General features: G+C 36.5%; 1 protein-coding gene across 4 annotated transcripts in view; it reads right to left on the minus strand.

Annotated features, from left to right (window-relative positions):
* LOC110467302 (rho GTPase-activating protein 20-like) overlaps window positions 1–20,210 on the minus strand; it is a 205,410-nt gene that overhangs the window by 118,852 nt on the left and 66,348 nt on the right. For all 4 annotated transcript variants that reach the window (XM_021524375.1, XM_021524378.1, XM_021524377.1 and 1 more), the window contains one exon: window positions 3,823–3,868. In XM_021524375.1, coding sequence (XP_021380050.1) covers window positions 3,823–3,868 — 46 coding nt within the window. The remainder of the gene's footprint in view (window positions 1–3,822; window positions 3,869–20,210) is intronic.

Genomic DNA, 20,210 nt, shown 5'->3' on the forward strand with positions numbered 1-20,210 from the left:
CTTTTCAGTAGCCTTGCCTTTTTCAGTATAGCCTAGCCTTGCCTTTTCAGTAGCCTTGCCTTTTCAGTAGCCTTGCTTTTTCAAACTGATTATATTCTAAGCATCTTATTGCAGCAATACTTTTTTCTCATCAAATTAATTATTCATGACATTTTGAGATCAGATTTATTCATCAAAATCATTTTCAGTATGTCAGGATGAAAGATATCTTATAACTTGAAGGGAATGTTGCTTTAAGAATTACAATATTTCCAACATTTATAATATGCAGAGCCAATATTTATCCCCTGGATGTTTTATGGGTGTGTTTACCTTATAAAGTAGGAATTTATTTCAGTGACTTTTGAAATATGTATCAGAACTGATAAACGAAACGCTGTTACCAATTCACAAGACTGGTGAAGGATCTTGATACGTCACTTGCAGACGGACACCAGAAGTCCCTGGTGAGGTTAGCATTGATCAATGCTTGAGGTGAAAGGTCAAAGGCCATTCATAAGATCACTTTTCCTATCTGTATTGATATTAAAGCATTTACCAGGCGTTAACAGGGTTTAAATGACCTGGAAAATCTACAAGAACGTTTAATTGTCACTTTATTTATATCTAAATTGTAGGAGACCTGTTTTACCTAACATCCAACACCTGCGTTTGGTCACCTTAGTCCTTGCTGTCGTTAAAGGTAGCGAGATCAAAGCTGGTCATGGTGGCTTTGTTACGCTTAGGACATTACAGGTCATAGATAACCAAACACAGAGCCATTACACAGCGCCCTCTATAGGGGCCTCACATCCATAACATTTAAGTTGATGCCATGACCTTACAAAAGGTCAACTTAACGTCCAACTGATTTAACTGACCCCATCAAACCACCTTTGAACTATCTGATCACATTGAACTAAATCTCTTAATTAGACTTTAATCATACAGGTGGAAACTGAACTCCAGGTTAATTAGCTGGTGTTATATGTAGAGGTGTCCCATTTTACAAGGTAATTAGGACAAGACCTCAACCCATTCACCCCTAAAGTCACATTTGAACCATACCAAATCAAAGAATAGTCAAGTCCAGTTAACTAGTAGGGGTGAATTAGTTAAATATTGGTGCCTAACTCCGACTCAATGGTAGCTTACAAACTAAGACAATCTCAAAGAACACAGTAGTACAAAATTATAGCATCAGATCAAACATAGAAGCTGCAAGACTTTCAGTAAAACGTCTATATTAGTTCATACCCCTATATAACCAGATGTTACAATACATTTATAAAACTGATATTGGTCATGGGTGTATGACCTCATGTTGTCAGAAATGACAACAGAATTATATGAAATGTTGGTTTATTACAAAAAATGACCTTTTTTCTGTGGGCATTGAACGTCACCATTGCAGAGATCCCAATCATTTTAACCTACATATCAAAAGTGCGATGCTATCATCAGTTTTATTACTAAAATTAGCCATGTTTTTCTTCATTTTAAGAGTTTTCACCTGGTGGAAATAATATATACAATTTTTTTGGTATCTGTAATTCCTATCTGGGATATTTGGGCTGACATGATCGAGGTTTTCTACTGGGTATACCTGTTAACCCCAGAGCACAATTATAGCCAAGAATACTGGGATAATAAAACCTTAACCACAAACACAGAACCATGATATCACCATCACAGCAACACCTCGTTTAATGATTATCATCTTTTCCCTTTTTTATTACATTTTTTTAATTGTTATTTATTATTTGTTTTCTAAGCTGAAAATTCCTTCGATTTGTATAGCAGATATATTTTAACCCAGAGTGAAGATGGTTTGACATTCAAGGCTTTCTATGACATGCTACTCAAGCTCTAGCTAGCTGTCACCTTTATTTCTCGAGGAGTATAAACTGTCTGACAAATTCTGAAAAGTCCAAAAAGTACTTAGAAGGACCCATATTTGACAAAAAAGTAGTAAAAAATACTATAGTTTAAGCAGTTCTATGCATGAATAACTTAAACTAATTTCACCAAGAAGCAAGAGGAATGTTAAGAAATTTTGCTTCTTTCAAAAGTAAAACAAGGCATCACAAGTGATAAAAATCCCCTCGCATTCACACATTGTGACATATGTAAGAAGAGAAAATGAAGTCGCTAGAGTGATGGCAAAGTTTTTTCTAAAAATAGTAAAGGACCTTGACCTTTGATGCAGTAACCCAAAATGCGAACTTGTTCAAGGTATTATCACACCAAAAACTTGTTTCAAGTTTCATTAAATTCTGTTGAGGAATGAAGTCGGTAGAGCCATGACAAAGTTTTTCTAAAAATAGTAACAGTGACCTTGAACATAGAAACCAGAAACGTGAAGTTGTCCAAGGCATTGCCGTACCAAACACTGTCAAGGTTTCATGAAATTCCTTTCCGTAATGAAGTCATAAGAGTGATGACAAAGCTTTTTTCTAAAAATAGTAACAGTGACCTTGACCTCCAACACAGAAACCTGAAATGCTAATATTTTCAAGGCATTGCCATACCAAACGCTTGTATGAAGTTTCATGAAATTCTGTTGATGAATGAAGTCGGTAGATCGATGACAAAATTTTTCTAAAAATGGTAACAGTGACCTTGAACTCCAACATAGAAACTTGAAATGCAGACTTCTTCAAGGCATTGCCATACCAAACGCTTGTTTGAAGTTTCATGAAATTCTGTTGAGGAATGAAGCTGATAGAGTGATGACAAAGAGGTAACATACGTACATACGTACATTCATATTTAGGTACAGGCTGAATACTATATCCNTACATACGTACATACCTACATACCTACATACGTACATACCTACATACCTACATACGTACATACCTACATACCTACATACGTACATACCTACATACGTACATACGTACATACGTACGTACGTACGTACATACGTACATAAGTACATACCTACATACCTACATACGTACACACCTACATACCTACATACCTACATACGTACATACCTACATACCTACATACCTACATACGTACCTACATACCTACATACGTATATTCATATTTAGGTACAGGCTGAATACTATATCCCCTCAAACTTTCGTTGTGAGGGGATAATGAATATCTAAGAGACAGGCAAGTTACTGTCATAGTTTGACAAATTTATATAAATAGTTATGGTGACCTTAAACTTGACCTAGAAACTCTGAATTACAAACTTTATTGAAGTCTTAATTCCCATACTTATAAATATTTTATGAAGTGTGATAAAAATCTTTTTAGAAATTAATTTGGTAAGATTGTTATCATTGAATTGGTTGGTAAGATTGATATCATTGAATCGGTTGGTAAGATTGATATCATTGAATCGGTTCACAGATTTTTCATAAATAGAAACAGTGATTTGGCCTTGACCTTAAAACCCTAAAATACGGTCTCCTTCCAGGTATTCTCATAAAAAGTTTGATTAAAACCTGCTAGAAATGAAGTTGCTATAGTGAAAACACTATCAGAACAGGAATGGAGGTGCCTCGATCTCCTCTCCGAATTTCCATAAAATTGCAGTCATAAATTATGGGTGAAAAATAAAGAGTCTCCCCCCATAGTACAAGTATAGAGGTGTGTTCCACAAAATGTGAAATACAAAATTTCAAACAATTTATCAGGCGTTCAACAATTGGGTTTTATTTAAGCCTAAGTGACACATTACAATATTTTTTTTATCCCAGTAACTTTTTCTTTCAAAAGTAATAGGTCACTTGCACTATTTTTGTAATCCCCCACAAACAGGATGTATTTACTATAGGTTCCCTCACAGTGGTCTATAACGAGATTTATGTGTGTACTTACCTATTTGAGTTCCACAAGGATCCCACGACTTGAGGGTATCTTCCAACTGAAAGTAACAAAAACAATCATAAAGAAACCTCTCAGATGTACAGCTGACCTAGAACACCAATAGGATTACAGGACTGGTGTTCCAGTGACCTGGACTGTAAGGTTTGTTATCAAACAGGTTTAGAGAGTATTCAAGTGACAAAAACTATCCAACAAGTAGAAAAGAAATACTTTAGATCGAAAGATAAATAAATCTCTATTTATAGGAACAGATCCCCGTGTTTAATTCGAAATGAGGTCGTTAATACTCGAAAGCTTTTATATAGACATTAATACGTTAATGGTGCATGGGTGTATTGTTATAAATAATATCCGTCAATCCCCACGTCTGACCACTGACCATCTTGACTAAGGCTTTAACTCCTAATGGTTTTCATTCAGCTTTAAGTTTCAGGTCAAAACAAAGGTGTCTAAAAATAGCTATGAATGAAGTGTATAACAATTATTATAAGTAACTTGAATTCTCAAAAAGAGGAGTAACATGTTTGATTATTCCAAAGCATTTCATAATCAGTCTCCATACAAAAATAGGGAACAGTCATCAAACAGGCAGAATAATGAGTTTATTGATGGTGGCCGCGAATGGTAGAAGTTACCAGAAGTACACAACCCATCTCAGAAGCAAACCTATCTATCTACAGGAAATGAGTAACCTTGGACTACAGCAGCACTGATTTCACATTTTCCTGATATGAAGAAAGCAGCACGCTTTACTGAGTCTCGGCCAAACTGTCACCCAGGAATCATACATCAGCTCCCTTGATTTCCGGGTCTGATCAAATATCAAAGCTGTCCGACTAAGTAGTCAATTAAATGTCTAAAATCTAGTGAGAAACCATCAGCAGTGTTTAATATTTTAGTCTCTATCAGCTTCCAGAAAAAAATAGATCAACATAAGACTGACACAAAGTTTGAGTTTGTTACGGAGTACTGTACTTATTTAATCACATTCCTATGTCTACTGGTACAGATCAGGTCTTTACAATAACACAATTTGACTGATGCTGAGCAAGATATTTCTGAATATTTACATTTGAACAGACTTGGAATGCAGTTAATTGACCAACGTGCCATTCAGTTTACAGGTATGTATTTTCCCCCATCACAGGTAATTTCATTTTATTCTGATAGTTTAATTCCAAAATTCAAATAAGGTGTCCCCTAACCTGAATAACTGAAATATGTCTGAGACAGAATTTCTATGTTTGATGTTCTAACAACCGGTGCATGTAAAATATATTCCTTTCTGAATTTTCTTACAAAAGTTTTTGAAATATAAAATTTGTATACTGTATTCATGATAGATGTATGATTTGACCACTTATGCTAGACCTCACTTCATATCTAATGTAGCCCGATACTGTACGCTGAAATGCACAATCACGCTCCAATGAGAACCCTTTCTATGTCAAAGCATTTACAAGTACAGTCATCACAGAAGTGTTTTGTTATTCACAATAACATACAATTAAATAATTGCCCATAAAACTATGTTTTGAAGCATTCATTAATGAGACGAGATAAAACATTCTGGGTGGGGGACTACTGGGGCATGACCCAATCAGTACCTACACCTTGTGCATGTTTTCAGTCACCAATGATTTCATGCTTATTATTTATTTTACTTTAATTAATAATTTCAAGTTTTGATATTTATTTGATCTGTACTGTAAATGAGGCAGAACTACTTTATTTACATAAAATTCCCATTATGAAGCAGCACTGCAGTAGAAACACCTCACAACAAATCAATCTTTTTCATCAATGTCAAAACAGAACTATTTTTGGGTGGTTTCTTTAACACCTATACTAACCCTTCACCTAACAATTTTTATTGTGCATAGTCATCATGTCACTCTCCCCCTCTTATTTGTCATTGTTGACCTTAACATTTGACTAAGATCTATAAATGATCACATACAGCTACATATACTGTATCTATAGTAGCCACATCAACAACAGTACCACAATGTGCCTGCAGACATAAAATGTATTAAATATTTTACATATCTACTGGAAGTTAAGCTTGTATCTTATGTGCAAACATTTGTAAACTTTGCTCTGGAAAGTGTTGACAGGCCAATTTTCTCATCATGTAAAGATTCGGTAGCTGTGACCTTGACCTTGAACATATGACCCTGACCTTCAATATGCCTCTAGAGATAGATGTCAGGAACAAGTATAATGGGTGTAGTGCTAGGTGATTCAGCTACAAACTTGAGTCAGGAATGTGTGGACAAGCTCTGTACCTCCTGTAGTAAAACTTTTAACAAGACCAGTTGATGACAGTCCATTATATCAACCATTAGCCAGCTGAAGTTCAGCATCCTAACCGTAATGTAAAACTTGTAGAAATGCGACACAAATTGGTCTACTGCTCTAATAAGATTGTGTTGCTCAAGATTTACTTTTGTAGAATAAATTCACCAAGGTCATTTGTCCAATCATGTTCTTACCTACAATCGGATTAAAGGGTACATTGCATGATGGCCGATTTTTAAGGTTTTATATCACTCTTGACATAACTTTGAATAGAAAGTCACAGAGGGAATAAGGTGAATCATGCAACACCACTGACATTATCAGTAGATTTGTCACCAGATGATCAGAAACATGACACCCTCCAGGGGTCCAGCTGATGACAGATCCTCTCCGATACCTCAAACAGTCATATCAGTGACCACGCCTGACCTTGACAGCTACTGATCAGAGCTACGGGATAAGATCAGGGGTCGCTCACTAAACAGTTAGCACCTCTACAACACCGGAGATTTTTCTGATAATCCCGGAATCACACCAACACTCTAAACCAACCACTTCCTCTGAACAAAAGCTTACCCATTGACTACTGGAGGTGTTCGTCTCTATCTAACAATAATGTGCAATTTCTATTTCACCTCGAAATTTGTAAAAAAAATCTTGACAGGTTCAACTTTCGGTCAAACAATAGTTGAAATATTAGTCATTGTTTCACATTTGGTAGAGAAAAGGACAAAGGTCCCGAGTTCATCCCCGTTGTTTACCAGCGTGATTCACATATTGTAGCATATCCTGTCAACACCACATACCAATCATGACTGATAAATTCCTGACTTTTTTACCTAAGCCTTTATTGGCTAACACTGACTTTTTGTGAATTTTCTCAATTGGTCTATATAAAACACATTATTGAGGATCTGTACTAAACCAGTACTAATGTTCCACTTTATGTTGCATCTGAATGAATGCTTGACAGATGTTTGTTTTAACAAATGTCTGTCCTTGTTAATAAATCTGAAAAAATATATTTTGAGATTAAAGTGATTTTCAGTTATTTAGACATGTGGACTCAAAATGCATGAGATTTACAGTCTGAATTTAAAGTTTAGCTCCATTGACAAGATTGAATCCTTGTGTAACAAGAGAAACATCTTTATAAACTAAAGGAATCCTGTCACACAGACTAACGAGGTCAATGTTAGAGACCAATACAGGTAAGTTGTTAGTTCACCCAAATCTTCACTTGGAATATGGCAGAACAAGAGGCCCGTGGGCCTTATCTGTCACCTAATTTATTTAAAAACTGATGTTATCGATGTTGCCAAATGAAAAAGAAATTATTTTGTAACAAAGGTAACTTGAACTACATGTAATGCAAAAGTAGTATGAAAGATCTGGGTAGTATATGTACTATGTACAAATAATGGTTCTGTCAGTCAGCTGAATTGTGGTAAAGCACCTTAAGACCCTTCCATCTATGAAGAGTATTTGATTCTAGCATATCTGAAACTTATGAAGAAGATTTTTAAAATTTCAGTCAATTTGACCCTTTTTGGCCCCGTGCCTCAGGCCCCTGGGGGCTGGGGACCATATAATTCACAATTTTGGTTGATCTTTGGCCATGGAAGGTTTCTGCAAAATTTTATTGAAATTGGTTCAGGGGTTTTGGAGGCACGACGCACGACGGATGACGCACGCGCATGACTTTGTCTCAGATGACCTAATAAAGGCCTTGTCCTCGGTCAAATCCTGATGGTAGGTTTGTTTAGTAGCAGTGTCAAGGCCTTTTTTCTCGGTCAAATCCTGATGGTAGGTTTGTTTGGTGGCAGTGTCAAGGCCTTGTCCTCGGTCAAATCCTGATGGTAGGTTTGTTTGGTAGCAGTGTCAAGGCCTCGTCCTCGGCCAAATCCTGATGGTAAGTTTATTTGGTGGCAGTGTCAAGGCCTTGTCCTCCGCCAAATCCTGATGGTACTGTAAAAACCCATGTAATTTGCGCACTTTTTTTTTCAGAAATTTAATACCCAAAGTAGGGGGTGCGTAAAATACACAGGTATAGAAAAATTCAAGTTTTTTTCAGGAATAGATCGACGATTCTGAGAGATCGCCATCTTGGATTATTTCCCTTGGTACACGGAACTCTAAGACAAATGACGATCAACAAATTTATTTATGTCAAACATTAATAAAAGATACATAATGTGTTGTTATGTGAGTTTATGTGAAAAGTATTAATAAATAGGTAACCGTTAACAAAAAAAGTTTAGCCAAATTCCTATGCCAGAGAATCGCCGATCAACTTACGACATTACGTTTCGACATCTCGGTGCGTTTCCCCATACTATTACGAAAATGTAGTTGTTCAATTTAAGCTCCGTTCTATGTAAGTTCTGTAAGTTTTTTCAAATCGCCTATGCGTATACGTATAGCATGGTTTTTTTCCGGCTCACTTTCATGTTGATCTCGCGTCTAACATTACGTAAACACGTGATTGATAATAACCTCGTGAATTATTTCAATATTTATTAAATGAAGCATCGTAAAAATAGTCTGCGTTAACTATTTTTTTCCTTGGAGTAGATTTGAAGAGGATGTATTGATTGTCCACGCTTCTAGTATAAACATATTTTTTATAATCCCTTATCAGTCAAATCAGTCTGTAGTTATGACAATGCAGTAGGGCTTCGTAATTCACGCCACGTGTTGGCGAGTGAAAAAAACAACAACACGGTCCGTCGATCGCGACTGCAAATCATTTCAATTAGTAGAGCTATTGTTAACGGGTAATCACAGAGATAGTGTTAGCTCATTACTGCATTGTAATTTGTAAAAAAATATCGCCAAACCACGGACTTAGATAATCTAATTCCGTGGCCAAACTGAACTGTGACATGACCTGGTTTGAAGTGACGTAACCCAAGCCGCCATGATGAGCCCTTCTCACTGATCGTAATTATGATCAATAAAAGGTATCTAATTATGTCTTTCACCAGGAGATATGCACCAGCGGTTACTAAACATCGAATTACTTATTAATTGATATGTTTTTGTAAGCAAGTAAATGTTTTATGTAAAATATTGCTAAAATGAATTGATGTATGCCGATATGCGCACACGTGTGTGTCATGTGTGATCAGATAATTCAAAGAAAACAAGCAACAAAATACACATTTTACGTAGTTTCTTCTTGGTTTTAAATATCATTTTACATCAATGAAAAAAAAATCATAGAAATATATTTAAAAAAAATATATTCAGAGATCGATTTTCGGAGCATGAACTTCGTTTTTTTTCCAGATTTTTTGGGTGCGCAAAATATTCGAGTAGAACCTTTTTTCCCGATTTTCAGCCTAAAAAAGTACCTGCGCAAATTACACAGGTGCGCAAATTACATGGGTTTTTACGGTAAGTTCATTTGGTGGCAGTGTCTGAAGGCCTTGTCCTCGGCCAAATCATTGTGGTAGGTTTGTTTGTTGGCAGTGTCAAGTTGATGATGACATTCAGTTCAGTGAAATCAAAATCCCTGGCATTCTAAAGATCACAGCATTTACAAACAGCTCATACCATACAAAATGGTCTTATAGAAACCCTTCGTTGACTATAATTGGGTTTCAATAAGACCATTTGATTGATTTACTATATTATGGTAGATATTTACAATATTGGCTAAAACTATTACCATACTATCTATATTTGGGGCTGAGGTGCCCAAATGGTTAAGGCATCAGACAGTCTACGACCACTAGCCCTCCACCAATGGGTTGCCAGTTCAACACCTACTAAGGGCAGTCTGGCCACAGGTCGGTGGCTTTCTCCAGGTAATCTGGTTTTCTCCACCACCAAAACCTGGCATGTCCTTAACTCATTCACCCCTGAAGACACTTTTGAACTCTTCCAATTCAAAGGTTGGAATAGTTTATTATGAAACTTCAGGGGTGAATGAGTTAAATGATTATAGCTGTTCATGGAATATAAACCACAAATGAACCAAACTATCTATTCTTACACATACAATTTACCTGGTAATTCTTTACATTCATAACAGAACGTACTGTCATGACTTTCCTGCTAAATCACTTCATTGTAAACAGAAGTAATTTTCATTATAATTATAATTTTACATGTTTAAACTGTCAAGTACATAAACTATATCAGCACATTAACTAGACCAGCTCTCAAAACTCTATGTCTTACTTGTGGAAACTCAGAGGATTCTTTAACAAAAACAAAAAAAGTCAATAAATATTTTAATGTTCATTGTGAAATGCAAAAAATATGTTAGCAAATCATACATTCTTGAAAGTTTTAACATTTTTTTTTATTGAATTGCGTGATGGATCAGGAAAGATAACGCATATTTTTATGTTATAACACATAAACGTGCGAGGTTCAAGTAAAGACACATCTCAGCATGACGGATCGGGCAGGATAATGCATATTTTTATAAGAAACAAACATAAGAGATTCATGTAAAAACACATTTCAGTAAGAATGCTTGTTAGATAAACTTGTTAAAAGATTCACAACAGTTACATTAAGATGAAGTAGATATCGGATAATTAGGTCTTCTAACTGCAGCGCTGTATAAAGGGGCCAGCACACTTCTCTATAGAATACAGAAGAGCCTCAGGCGCCAGATCACACCATAAAAAAGTGCAATGAACATTATATGTAAGCAGGGAACCTTCTTGAAATATAATTTAACATAACTTTAGAACTGTATGTGTGATTTGTATCTACTGATAAATTCTTCTTCTCAACCATGACAGCATCTAATTAAAATCAATGTATTATTATATACCCCATACCAATATATTTCACCTTCAGCCAAGATAGAGATAAACACATTATACTAGTAATTTATTGACAAAAATTAAAGTAAACAAGACAAAGTGCTAGTGCTATCCCTAGTCCCATACCAGTCATTGGGCAACATTAGGAACAATGTTACTTAGTCCCGTACCAGTCAGTGGGCCCCATTAGGAACAATGTTACTTAGCCCTGTACCAGTCATTGGGCAACATTAGGAACAATGTTATTTAGTCCCGTACCAGTCATTTGGCAACATTAGGAACAATGTTACTTAGCCCCGTACCAGTCCTTGGGCAACATTAGGAACAATGTTATTTAGTCCCGTACCAGTCATTTGGCAACATTAGGAACAATGTTACTTAGCCCCATACCAGTCATTGGGCAACATTAGGAAAAATGTAACTTAGTCCCGTACCAGTCAGTGGGCACCATTAGGAACAATGTTACTTAGCCCCGTACCAGTCATTGGGCAACATTAGGAACAATGTTACTTAGTCCCGTACCAGTCATTGGGCAACATTAGGAACAATGTTACTTAGTCCCGTACCAGTCATTGGGCAACATTAGGAACAATGTAACTTAGTCCCGTACCAGTCAGTGGGCACCATTAGGAACAATGTAACTTAGTCCCGTACCAGTCATTGGGCAACATTAGGAACAATGTTACTTAGTCCCGTACCAGTCATTGGGCAACATTAGGAACAATGTTACTTAGTCCCGTACCAGTCATTGGGCAACATTAGGAACAATGTTACTTAGTCCCGTACCAGTCATTGGGCAACATTAGGAACAATGTTACTTAGTCCCGTACCAGTCATTGGGCAACATTAGGAACAATGTTACTTAGTCCCGTACCAGTCATTGGGCAACATTAGGAACAATGTTACTTAGTCCCGTACCAGTCATTGGGCAACATTAGGAACAATGTAACTTAGTCCCGTACCAGTCAGTGGGCACCATTAGGAACAATGTTACTTAGTCCCGTACCAGTCATTGGGCAACATTAGGAACAATGTTACTTAGTCCCGTACCAGTCATTGGGCAACATTAGGAACAATGTTACTTAGTCCCGTACCAGTCATTGGGCAACATTAGGAACAATGTTACTTAGTCCCGTACCAGTCATTGGGCAACATTAGGAACAATGTTATTTAGTCCCGTACCAGTCATTGGGCAACATTAGGAACAATGTAACTTAGTCCCGTACCAGTCAGTGGGCACCATTAGGAACAATGTAACTTAGTCCCGTACCAGTCATTGGGCAACATTAGGAACAATGTTACTTAGTCCCGTACCAGTCATTGGGCAACATTAGGAACAATGTTACTTAGTCCCGTACCAGTCATTGGGCAACATTAGGAACAATGTTACTTAGCCCCGTACCAGTCATAAGGCACCATTAGGAACAATGTTCCTTAGTCCCGTACCAGTCATTGGGCAACATTAGGAACAATGTTACTTATGTTATATCTCACATCTGTTAAACCATCTGTACCATTCCAAAACATATCTTTTGTCAAAATTCAAGCAGCCAATAAGACACCAAATGTATGACTAACAGAAGGATTCAAAAAGTTTTACAATCTCCTCCTGAAGCACTTGTTGGGGACAAAAACAACTGCCTTAGTTTCTATGCTTCCTAATAAATATTTCCTGTGTTAAATATGAGTTACCTCCCTTAATTTTGTTTCCGATAATTCAGATATTACCAGAATGTTTTAAGATACATTAAGTCTTGTTAACTATCAAAATATGTTACCAACTAATTAACAAACCCCTTAAAACGTCCACGCTTAGAGACAGTGTGCAAGTATGATGTGGAAATCTTTAATAAAGGAGATTCCTACTTGTGTAAGGTAGCATATAGCTTTAACAGGTTTCTAATGTGGAACTCATAATAAGGTACCTTCACCCTTACAGGTTTTTAGTGAAGAAGTCATACTTCAGTAAGGTAGCATAAGTTAGATTCTTCCCCATGGCAAGGGAATAACATCTAGACTTTTATAATATGTATCGGTATCTTGATTCATTTATGAAGATTCTACTCTTGTTGTTATCAACAGTTACAGAGAGTTCATTTTCAGTACACTGATGGTTTCCAAAACATGTGGTCACTGCAATGACGAGGTGCATTGACAAGTATGAAATCATTTCAGTGATGAGGTGCAACAACATGCACTTCCACAGGATGTAGCTACCCTCCTGAACTCAACATAATAGCTATCAGTGACAGATGGCCAGATCTACGATACTGAAGTACATACAGCAGGAGTGAACAGGTAACCAAACAGGATGTAGTCACAAGATTGATTACCAAATTCTATGACCGAAACTAATTTTTACCTCACAAATTAACCTGAACAGAAATTCAATAAGAACAAAGTCATATAGATTGAAAAAGCTAGCCGCCTACCATACTATAAATCTTAGGTCTAATTTAAAATTAGCATGACAAGTGTAACTGATTTCGTGTTACTTTTTGTGGATGCTGTTATGATATGTCGACAGGTTTGACCGCAGTTAAAAGATGTGATGTACTTTACGGTTACTAGCAAGTCCTTAACCCACCCAAAAACTAATTATCTAGATCCGGAATTCGGACAGAGTACTGACAATACAAGTAAAGGAGGTCACCGTCGGTGTACCTACCACAGACCTTTACAAGTAGTTAACACCATTTGTTTACAGTGTGGTGGCGTTGACACTAGCTATAACAGCTGATGGTAGGTGATGGAGTATTGTGCCACTAAAGCATTGTACTTGTAATACAAATGTAAAGCTGTCAAATGTATAATAGTGCAACAGGCACAAAGGTCCTGTATATTGCTCCCTCACACTAGACAGATTTATCTCCCCTGTTTTACCAGGAATAATCATGCATTCATCTTAATCCAAGTAAAAGCGGCCTCATACAATTGATTACAAAAATATAAGTGATGTCAACAGAAATATTTTAGGAAGATGAGTCGGAGAAAAAAATACTCTCCAAATCATACTATTGAGAAAGATATTCTTTCCAATTAGCAACTGGACAGACCAGGATTTGGTATTATATGTGCCAAGTGTCTCTTACTGACCGTACATGATACTGCTGTTCCCTAGATACTTCTGAATATATCAGGATATCACTGATCTTTTATCATGTTTACATTGTTTTTCTTTTACACAGGAACCAATTTTCCATATCACACAGCTTGACCAAGATGCATTGAATTCTGACAATTGTGTTCTTTTCTTGAAATATCTGAAATCATGAGTTCAAATAAATGTAAACATAAATCTGTCAATACGTGAAAAGATAATAATCATCTTCCTAAATAAAATTCTGATTAAGAACTACAGTAAAACCTTGACACAATGCCCCTTATCCTATTTACCGCCTTTTCCCCTTACTTCCAACATATTTTTAATTATCCTTTTCCTTTATTCGTAATAATTCCTTTATACTTCATCCTTAATGATGAATAATCGCCCTCAATGATTACTCGCTCTCAATGATGAATAATCGCCCTCAATGATTACTCGCTCTCAATGATAAATAATCGCCCTCAATGATTACTCGCTCTCAATGATGAATAATCAAACCCCTTTATAATGCCAAAATCTTGTTGAACAGATGATAGCAGTATAATGAGATTTCACGGTACTGGCAATTTATTTTTCAGAAAAGTCTCTTTTAAGTTTGATGAAGCACCAGTCATTTGAAGGCCAAAAAATAAAGCAAACCATGTGACATGGAAAAACAGCATTGTCATATGTGTGAACATATAAATCATCACAGCGAAATTAATGGGTGTAAATTTATACAAAAAAGATTTAAAACATTGACAGCCAATTGACATATCAAGATAGATGATATAAACAGGCTCACATTAAGTTGTTATACATGTAGTGCCGACACTACACATATCTATCAACACGCCATCATTACTAATGGAATATATTTATTCTACATTCCACTTGTGTACACAACGACATACCAGTTATTAATTTCAATTTGGTACCAAAGTGACAACACATTTACTTCAATTACCAACTAGCTTATACAAAAGGTCCATCAGTTTCCGGGATTAAGATTTATTCTATCCTCTAGATTTACCACAGACAATTTTACTGTAGCAAACTTCACTGAGATTTAGTGTGTAGATTGATCAAAATGTGTGATGACAATCAGAAGGAAGCGGCATGGGAGGGAGGGGAGGGAGGGGGGGCCATGGTGAACCTTTTACAAAAGAATCAATTTGATAACAATTCATCACCCCTACTTATTTTTGCTGAATGGCGTTAAAAGCTTTGTGAAATCCAGCGTGACATACTGGTAACCAGACATTTCTGAGTGCCTATATGTCTCCATGTATTGGCACTTGTGCTGTTTCCTACATTTATAAACTAAAGTGCCGCAAAACTTGCCCGATCTGTTTTTGAATGTAAAATGCATATCAAATAACACTATGACAAACTGCACATTGTTGACTATCTCTTGAATATTATTCGTTTACGATGAGTGTTTTAATGACATACTGATGTAAACCTAAGTTTATATTTGATTACAGATAGGCTTGAAGATGGAGCCAGATAAGGATTTGAACCCAGGACCTCCAAACCGGACAGCTGACGCTCTACCCAATTGAGCTATCTAGTTCTTCTACATTTATACCACTGTCCTAATATTTAATAGTCTCCTCAGGGGCCCAGTCTCCTCACTCAGGGGCCCAGTCTCCTCAGGGGCCCAGTCTCCTCACTCAGGGGCCCAGTCTCCTCAGGGGCCCAAGTCTTCACCTGCTTACTTATAACAAATTTAAAACATCCAGAATTATTCTGTGAAATTTGAGAACTGTCAAAGAATATTTCTCTTTATGATTTATGTTGCTGGAGAAATCGGCCATGAGGTTTAGTCGCCATGAAACAGTGTATCCATCTGTATTGATGTCTCATCCGCCGTGTTTCCTCAGGTTTTTTGTAACAACTTAGAGGTTTTATTTTGTCCTTTTGTGATATATTATTTCTTTTTTACCTCCAACTAAATGATTAAGTCCTAGATACAGGGACATATTACCAATCTAGGGGAAGCATATGGCAAAGAAGGTCAACTTGTCTCATACATGCATGGCCCTTGGTAAAGATATGTGGAACAAAAATGGAACTAGAAAAAGCGGAGAAGGCAAAGAACTGCATTAAGTTGAAACTTTCACTTAGAATCTGCAATTGGGAACAAATTCTCTAGTTCCTTTCATAGCAACAGCCAATTGTAGTGTCTGGTATATGAACTTAAGGATGGTAATGTTACGATATTATGTATGATATTTCATGTGTCACAACAGAGGTAACATTTAACTGGATCCATAATGGATATTTAAAATCCTATCTAAGATATACCTGCTAATGTTATAAGGAAAATAGATATACAGTTAACTGTCCAATGGATAAAACCCCATTACATCTTAATTATTCCTTATCACCAATCTTACGGACGTCTGATGTATGGAGTAAGGTAGTGCCAGTACCACAACTGTCACACACACTTCTGAACAGTTTAATAGGGTTAGTAGCTGTCACAAAAGTCCAATATTGAAACACATGATACCAATAGAATTCAATAATTAACAACACAATCTGTTTAAAAGACTTGGAGACACAATTTTTGTGTCATGGGTAAAAAGCAAAGTGTTAAAGGATTATATGAGTAGCAATACACACACAAAATACACTGATCAGACCTCCTCATGAGGTATCTAACCAGCAAAAAAAATTCATCTTTGTACAGGTACCTCACCTGTTTAGGTATCTCAACTGTTTAAGTATCTCACATGCACAGGTACCTCACCTTTATAGGTATCTAACCTGTACAGTTAGGTTAGATATCTGTACAGGTGAGATACTTGTAAAGATACCTATCCTGTACAAGTATCTCACCTGTATAGATACCTATCCTGTACAAGTATCTCACCTATACAGATATCTCACCTATATAGATACCTATCCTGTACAAGTATCTCACCTGTACAGATATCTCACTTACATGTATAGATACCTATCCTGTACAAGTATCTCACCTGTACAGATATCTCACCTATATAGATACGTATCCTGTACAAGTATCTCACCTGTACAGATATCTCACCTACATGTATAGATGCCTATGCTGTACAAGTATCTCACCTGTACAGATAGCTCACCTACATGTATAGATACCTATCCTGTACAAGTATCTCACCTATATAGATACCTATCCTGTACAAGTATCTCACCTATATAGATATCTATCCTGTACAAGTACCTCACCCGTATAGATACCTATCCTGTACAAGTATCTCACCTGTACAGATATCTCACCTACATGTATAGATACCTATCCTGTACGAGTATCTCACCTGTATAGATATCTCACCTGTATAGATACCTATCCTGTCCAAGTATCTCCCCTGTACAGATATCTCACCTGTATAGATCCCTATTCTGTACAAGTATCTCACCTGTATAGATACCTATCATGTACAAGTATCTCACCTGTACAGATGTCTCACTGAATAGATACCTATCCTGTACAAGTATCTCCCCTGTACAGATATCTCACCTGTATAGATCCCTATTCTGTACAAGTATCTCACCTGTAAAAATAGCTCACCTGTATAGATACCTATCCTGGACAAGTATCTCACCTGTACAGATATTTCACCTGTATAGATATACCTATCCTGTACAAGTATCTCACCGATATAGATACCTATCCTGTACAAGTATCTCCCCTGTACAGATATCTCACTGAATAGATACCTATCCTGTACAAGAATCTCACCTGTACAGATATCTCACCTACATGTATAGATACCTATCCTGTACAGGTATCTCACCTGTACAGATATCTCATCTGTATAGATACCTATCCTGTACAAGTATCTCACGTGTACAGATATCTCACCTACATGTATAGATACCTATCCTGTACAGGTATCTCACCTGTACAGATATCTCACTGAATAGATACCTATCCTGTACAAGTATCTCACCTGTACAGATATCTCACTGAATAGATACCTATCCTGTACAAGTATCTCACCTGTACAGATATCTCACCTGTATAGATATCTCACCTGTATATATACTTATCCTGTACAAGTATCTCACCTGTATAGATATCTCACCTGTATAGATATCTGTACAGGTGAGATACTTGTACAGGATAGGTATCTATACAGGTGAGATATCTGTTCAGGTGAGATACTTGTACAGGATAGGTATCTATACGGGTGAGGTACTTGTACAGGATAGATATCTATATAGGTGAGATACTTGTACAGGATAGGTATCTATACAGGTGAGATATCTGTTCAGGTGAGATACTTGTACAGGATAGGTATCTATACAGGTGAGATACTTGTACAGGATAGGTATCTCACCTGTACAGATACCTATCCTGTACAAGTATCTCACCTGTACAGATATCTCCCCTGTATAGATACCTATTCTGTACAAGTATCTCACCTGTACAGATATCTCACATTACAGATATCTCACCTGTACAGATAGCTCACCTGTACAGATATCTCACCTGTATAGATACCTATCCTGTACAAGTATCTCACCTGTACAGATATTTCACATGTATAGATACCTACCCTGTACAGATACCTCGTCTTTACAGATACCTCATCTGTACAGATATCTCACCTGTACAGATACCTCGTCTTTACAGGTACCTCATCTTTACAGATAACTCACTAGTATCAACTCTGACAGGATGATTACTGTACTTACAGGTATATATATCTAGATCTTAACTCAGATTAGTGTACTAAATGACATTTGTTTTGTCTAGCTATCAGAACAAAATGTCAGAAATAGCCTGATTGTCCTTATTAGCGAGTACAGCTTTACTTATGGGGACAGAAGAAGGTGGTACCTGAAATTTGAAACTTGTCTAAATTTTAAGTTATATCTCAATCCCATGTATAATAAACATATGTCACTACTAATTGGCTCATTTCCACTGACACACAAACAGAAAAATTCAATTTATTTTAGATTTATCAACGATGAGTCAAATTCAATCTTTGACATAATCCTGTGTGTGCCAGTATCTCCAGTTACTGTCAACACGGTAACACTAGCTCTACAACATGTGTACCTAGCCTCAAATATCATACCTCTGGTTAATTCATTTCTGGTACAAATATATGTCAATGGTAAAAAATATTATATAAGTGAATACCCCTTTTTCTGCTAATAAGCATTGAAATTCCTAATAACAGGAGTGTTTTGAATTTGATAAATGATCTTATTACAACGTTAAAATAATTGCTGCATTCTGCGGTCCACTAACATTTCCCTGCAGATAGTTTTATTACACCAGGGAAAGATGCCTTTAATATGGGATGACATCTTATTGAACCAGTTGTCTTTGAAAATACAAAAAAAAATACCTATACACTGAACAGGATCTCACAATATTTTGTGGAAGTTCAGCCCACTTAGTAACCTCTTACAATGAACAGGGGGAAGAGATCAAATTGGGTGCAAAATTTTGTAAAATTCTGTCAAGATATTATCAGCAATTTTATCGCATTTTAACTATACAATGGCTACTTCACACGAGTCGTCTTAGGTGGGGTGAATGACACGGCCAAATGTCTCTCAATTTTTAAACTAAATTTATACACATATTGAGCTAGAGCAAGCAAAAATTACTTCAATTCTTAACAAAGTGAATGTGTTTGAAATGGTTCCTTACTTCACGAGCTAAAGTATTAGTGTCAAGTTTTACAGTATGTCATCATATAAGGCATACTGTTCTCCAATCTGATGTCTGTATCTGTATGTGAAAGCATATAAAACCCCTCACAAAGTCACATCTGGTTATGTAAGCAGTTCTGGGTGTGTAACTCGCATGTTTAACCTGCGGGTCAAACCTGGGAGGGGTGGGGCCATTCAACACCATATTATTCCTTAATGACATAATCACCCGATGCTTAACAGTGGTTGAAGAATTCTACACATGTCAGTTTGTAACCCCACCCTTATAAACCTCAAACACTGTTACACAGTAAAGACATCCTGGATTGTCACCAAAATCTCAGCTGATATTTAAACTGCTTTGGTTTTACTACATAATTCCTCAAGGCCTGATTTTATATCTGTAAGATGATTCAAAACTGTCTAGTAATCTAAGCATATAAAGACATTTTAACAGTTATTTATATCATTTGAAATGTGCAGTATTCTGTTCAAACAAATCCTTAAGATTCTATGGAAACGACAGATGAAATAAAGGTATT

This window comes from Mizuhopecten yessoensis, unplaced genomic scaffold (assembly GCF_002113885.1).
Source record: "Mizuhopecten yessoensis strain PY_sf001 unplaced genomic scaffold, ASM211388v2 scaffold11169, whole genome shotgun sequence".
Classification (NCBI taxonomy): domain Eukaryota; kingdom Metazoa; phylum Mollusca; class Bivalvia; order Pectinida; family Pectinidae; genus Mizuhopecten; species Mizuhopecten yessoensis.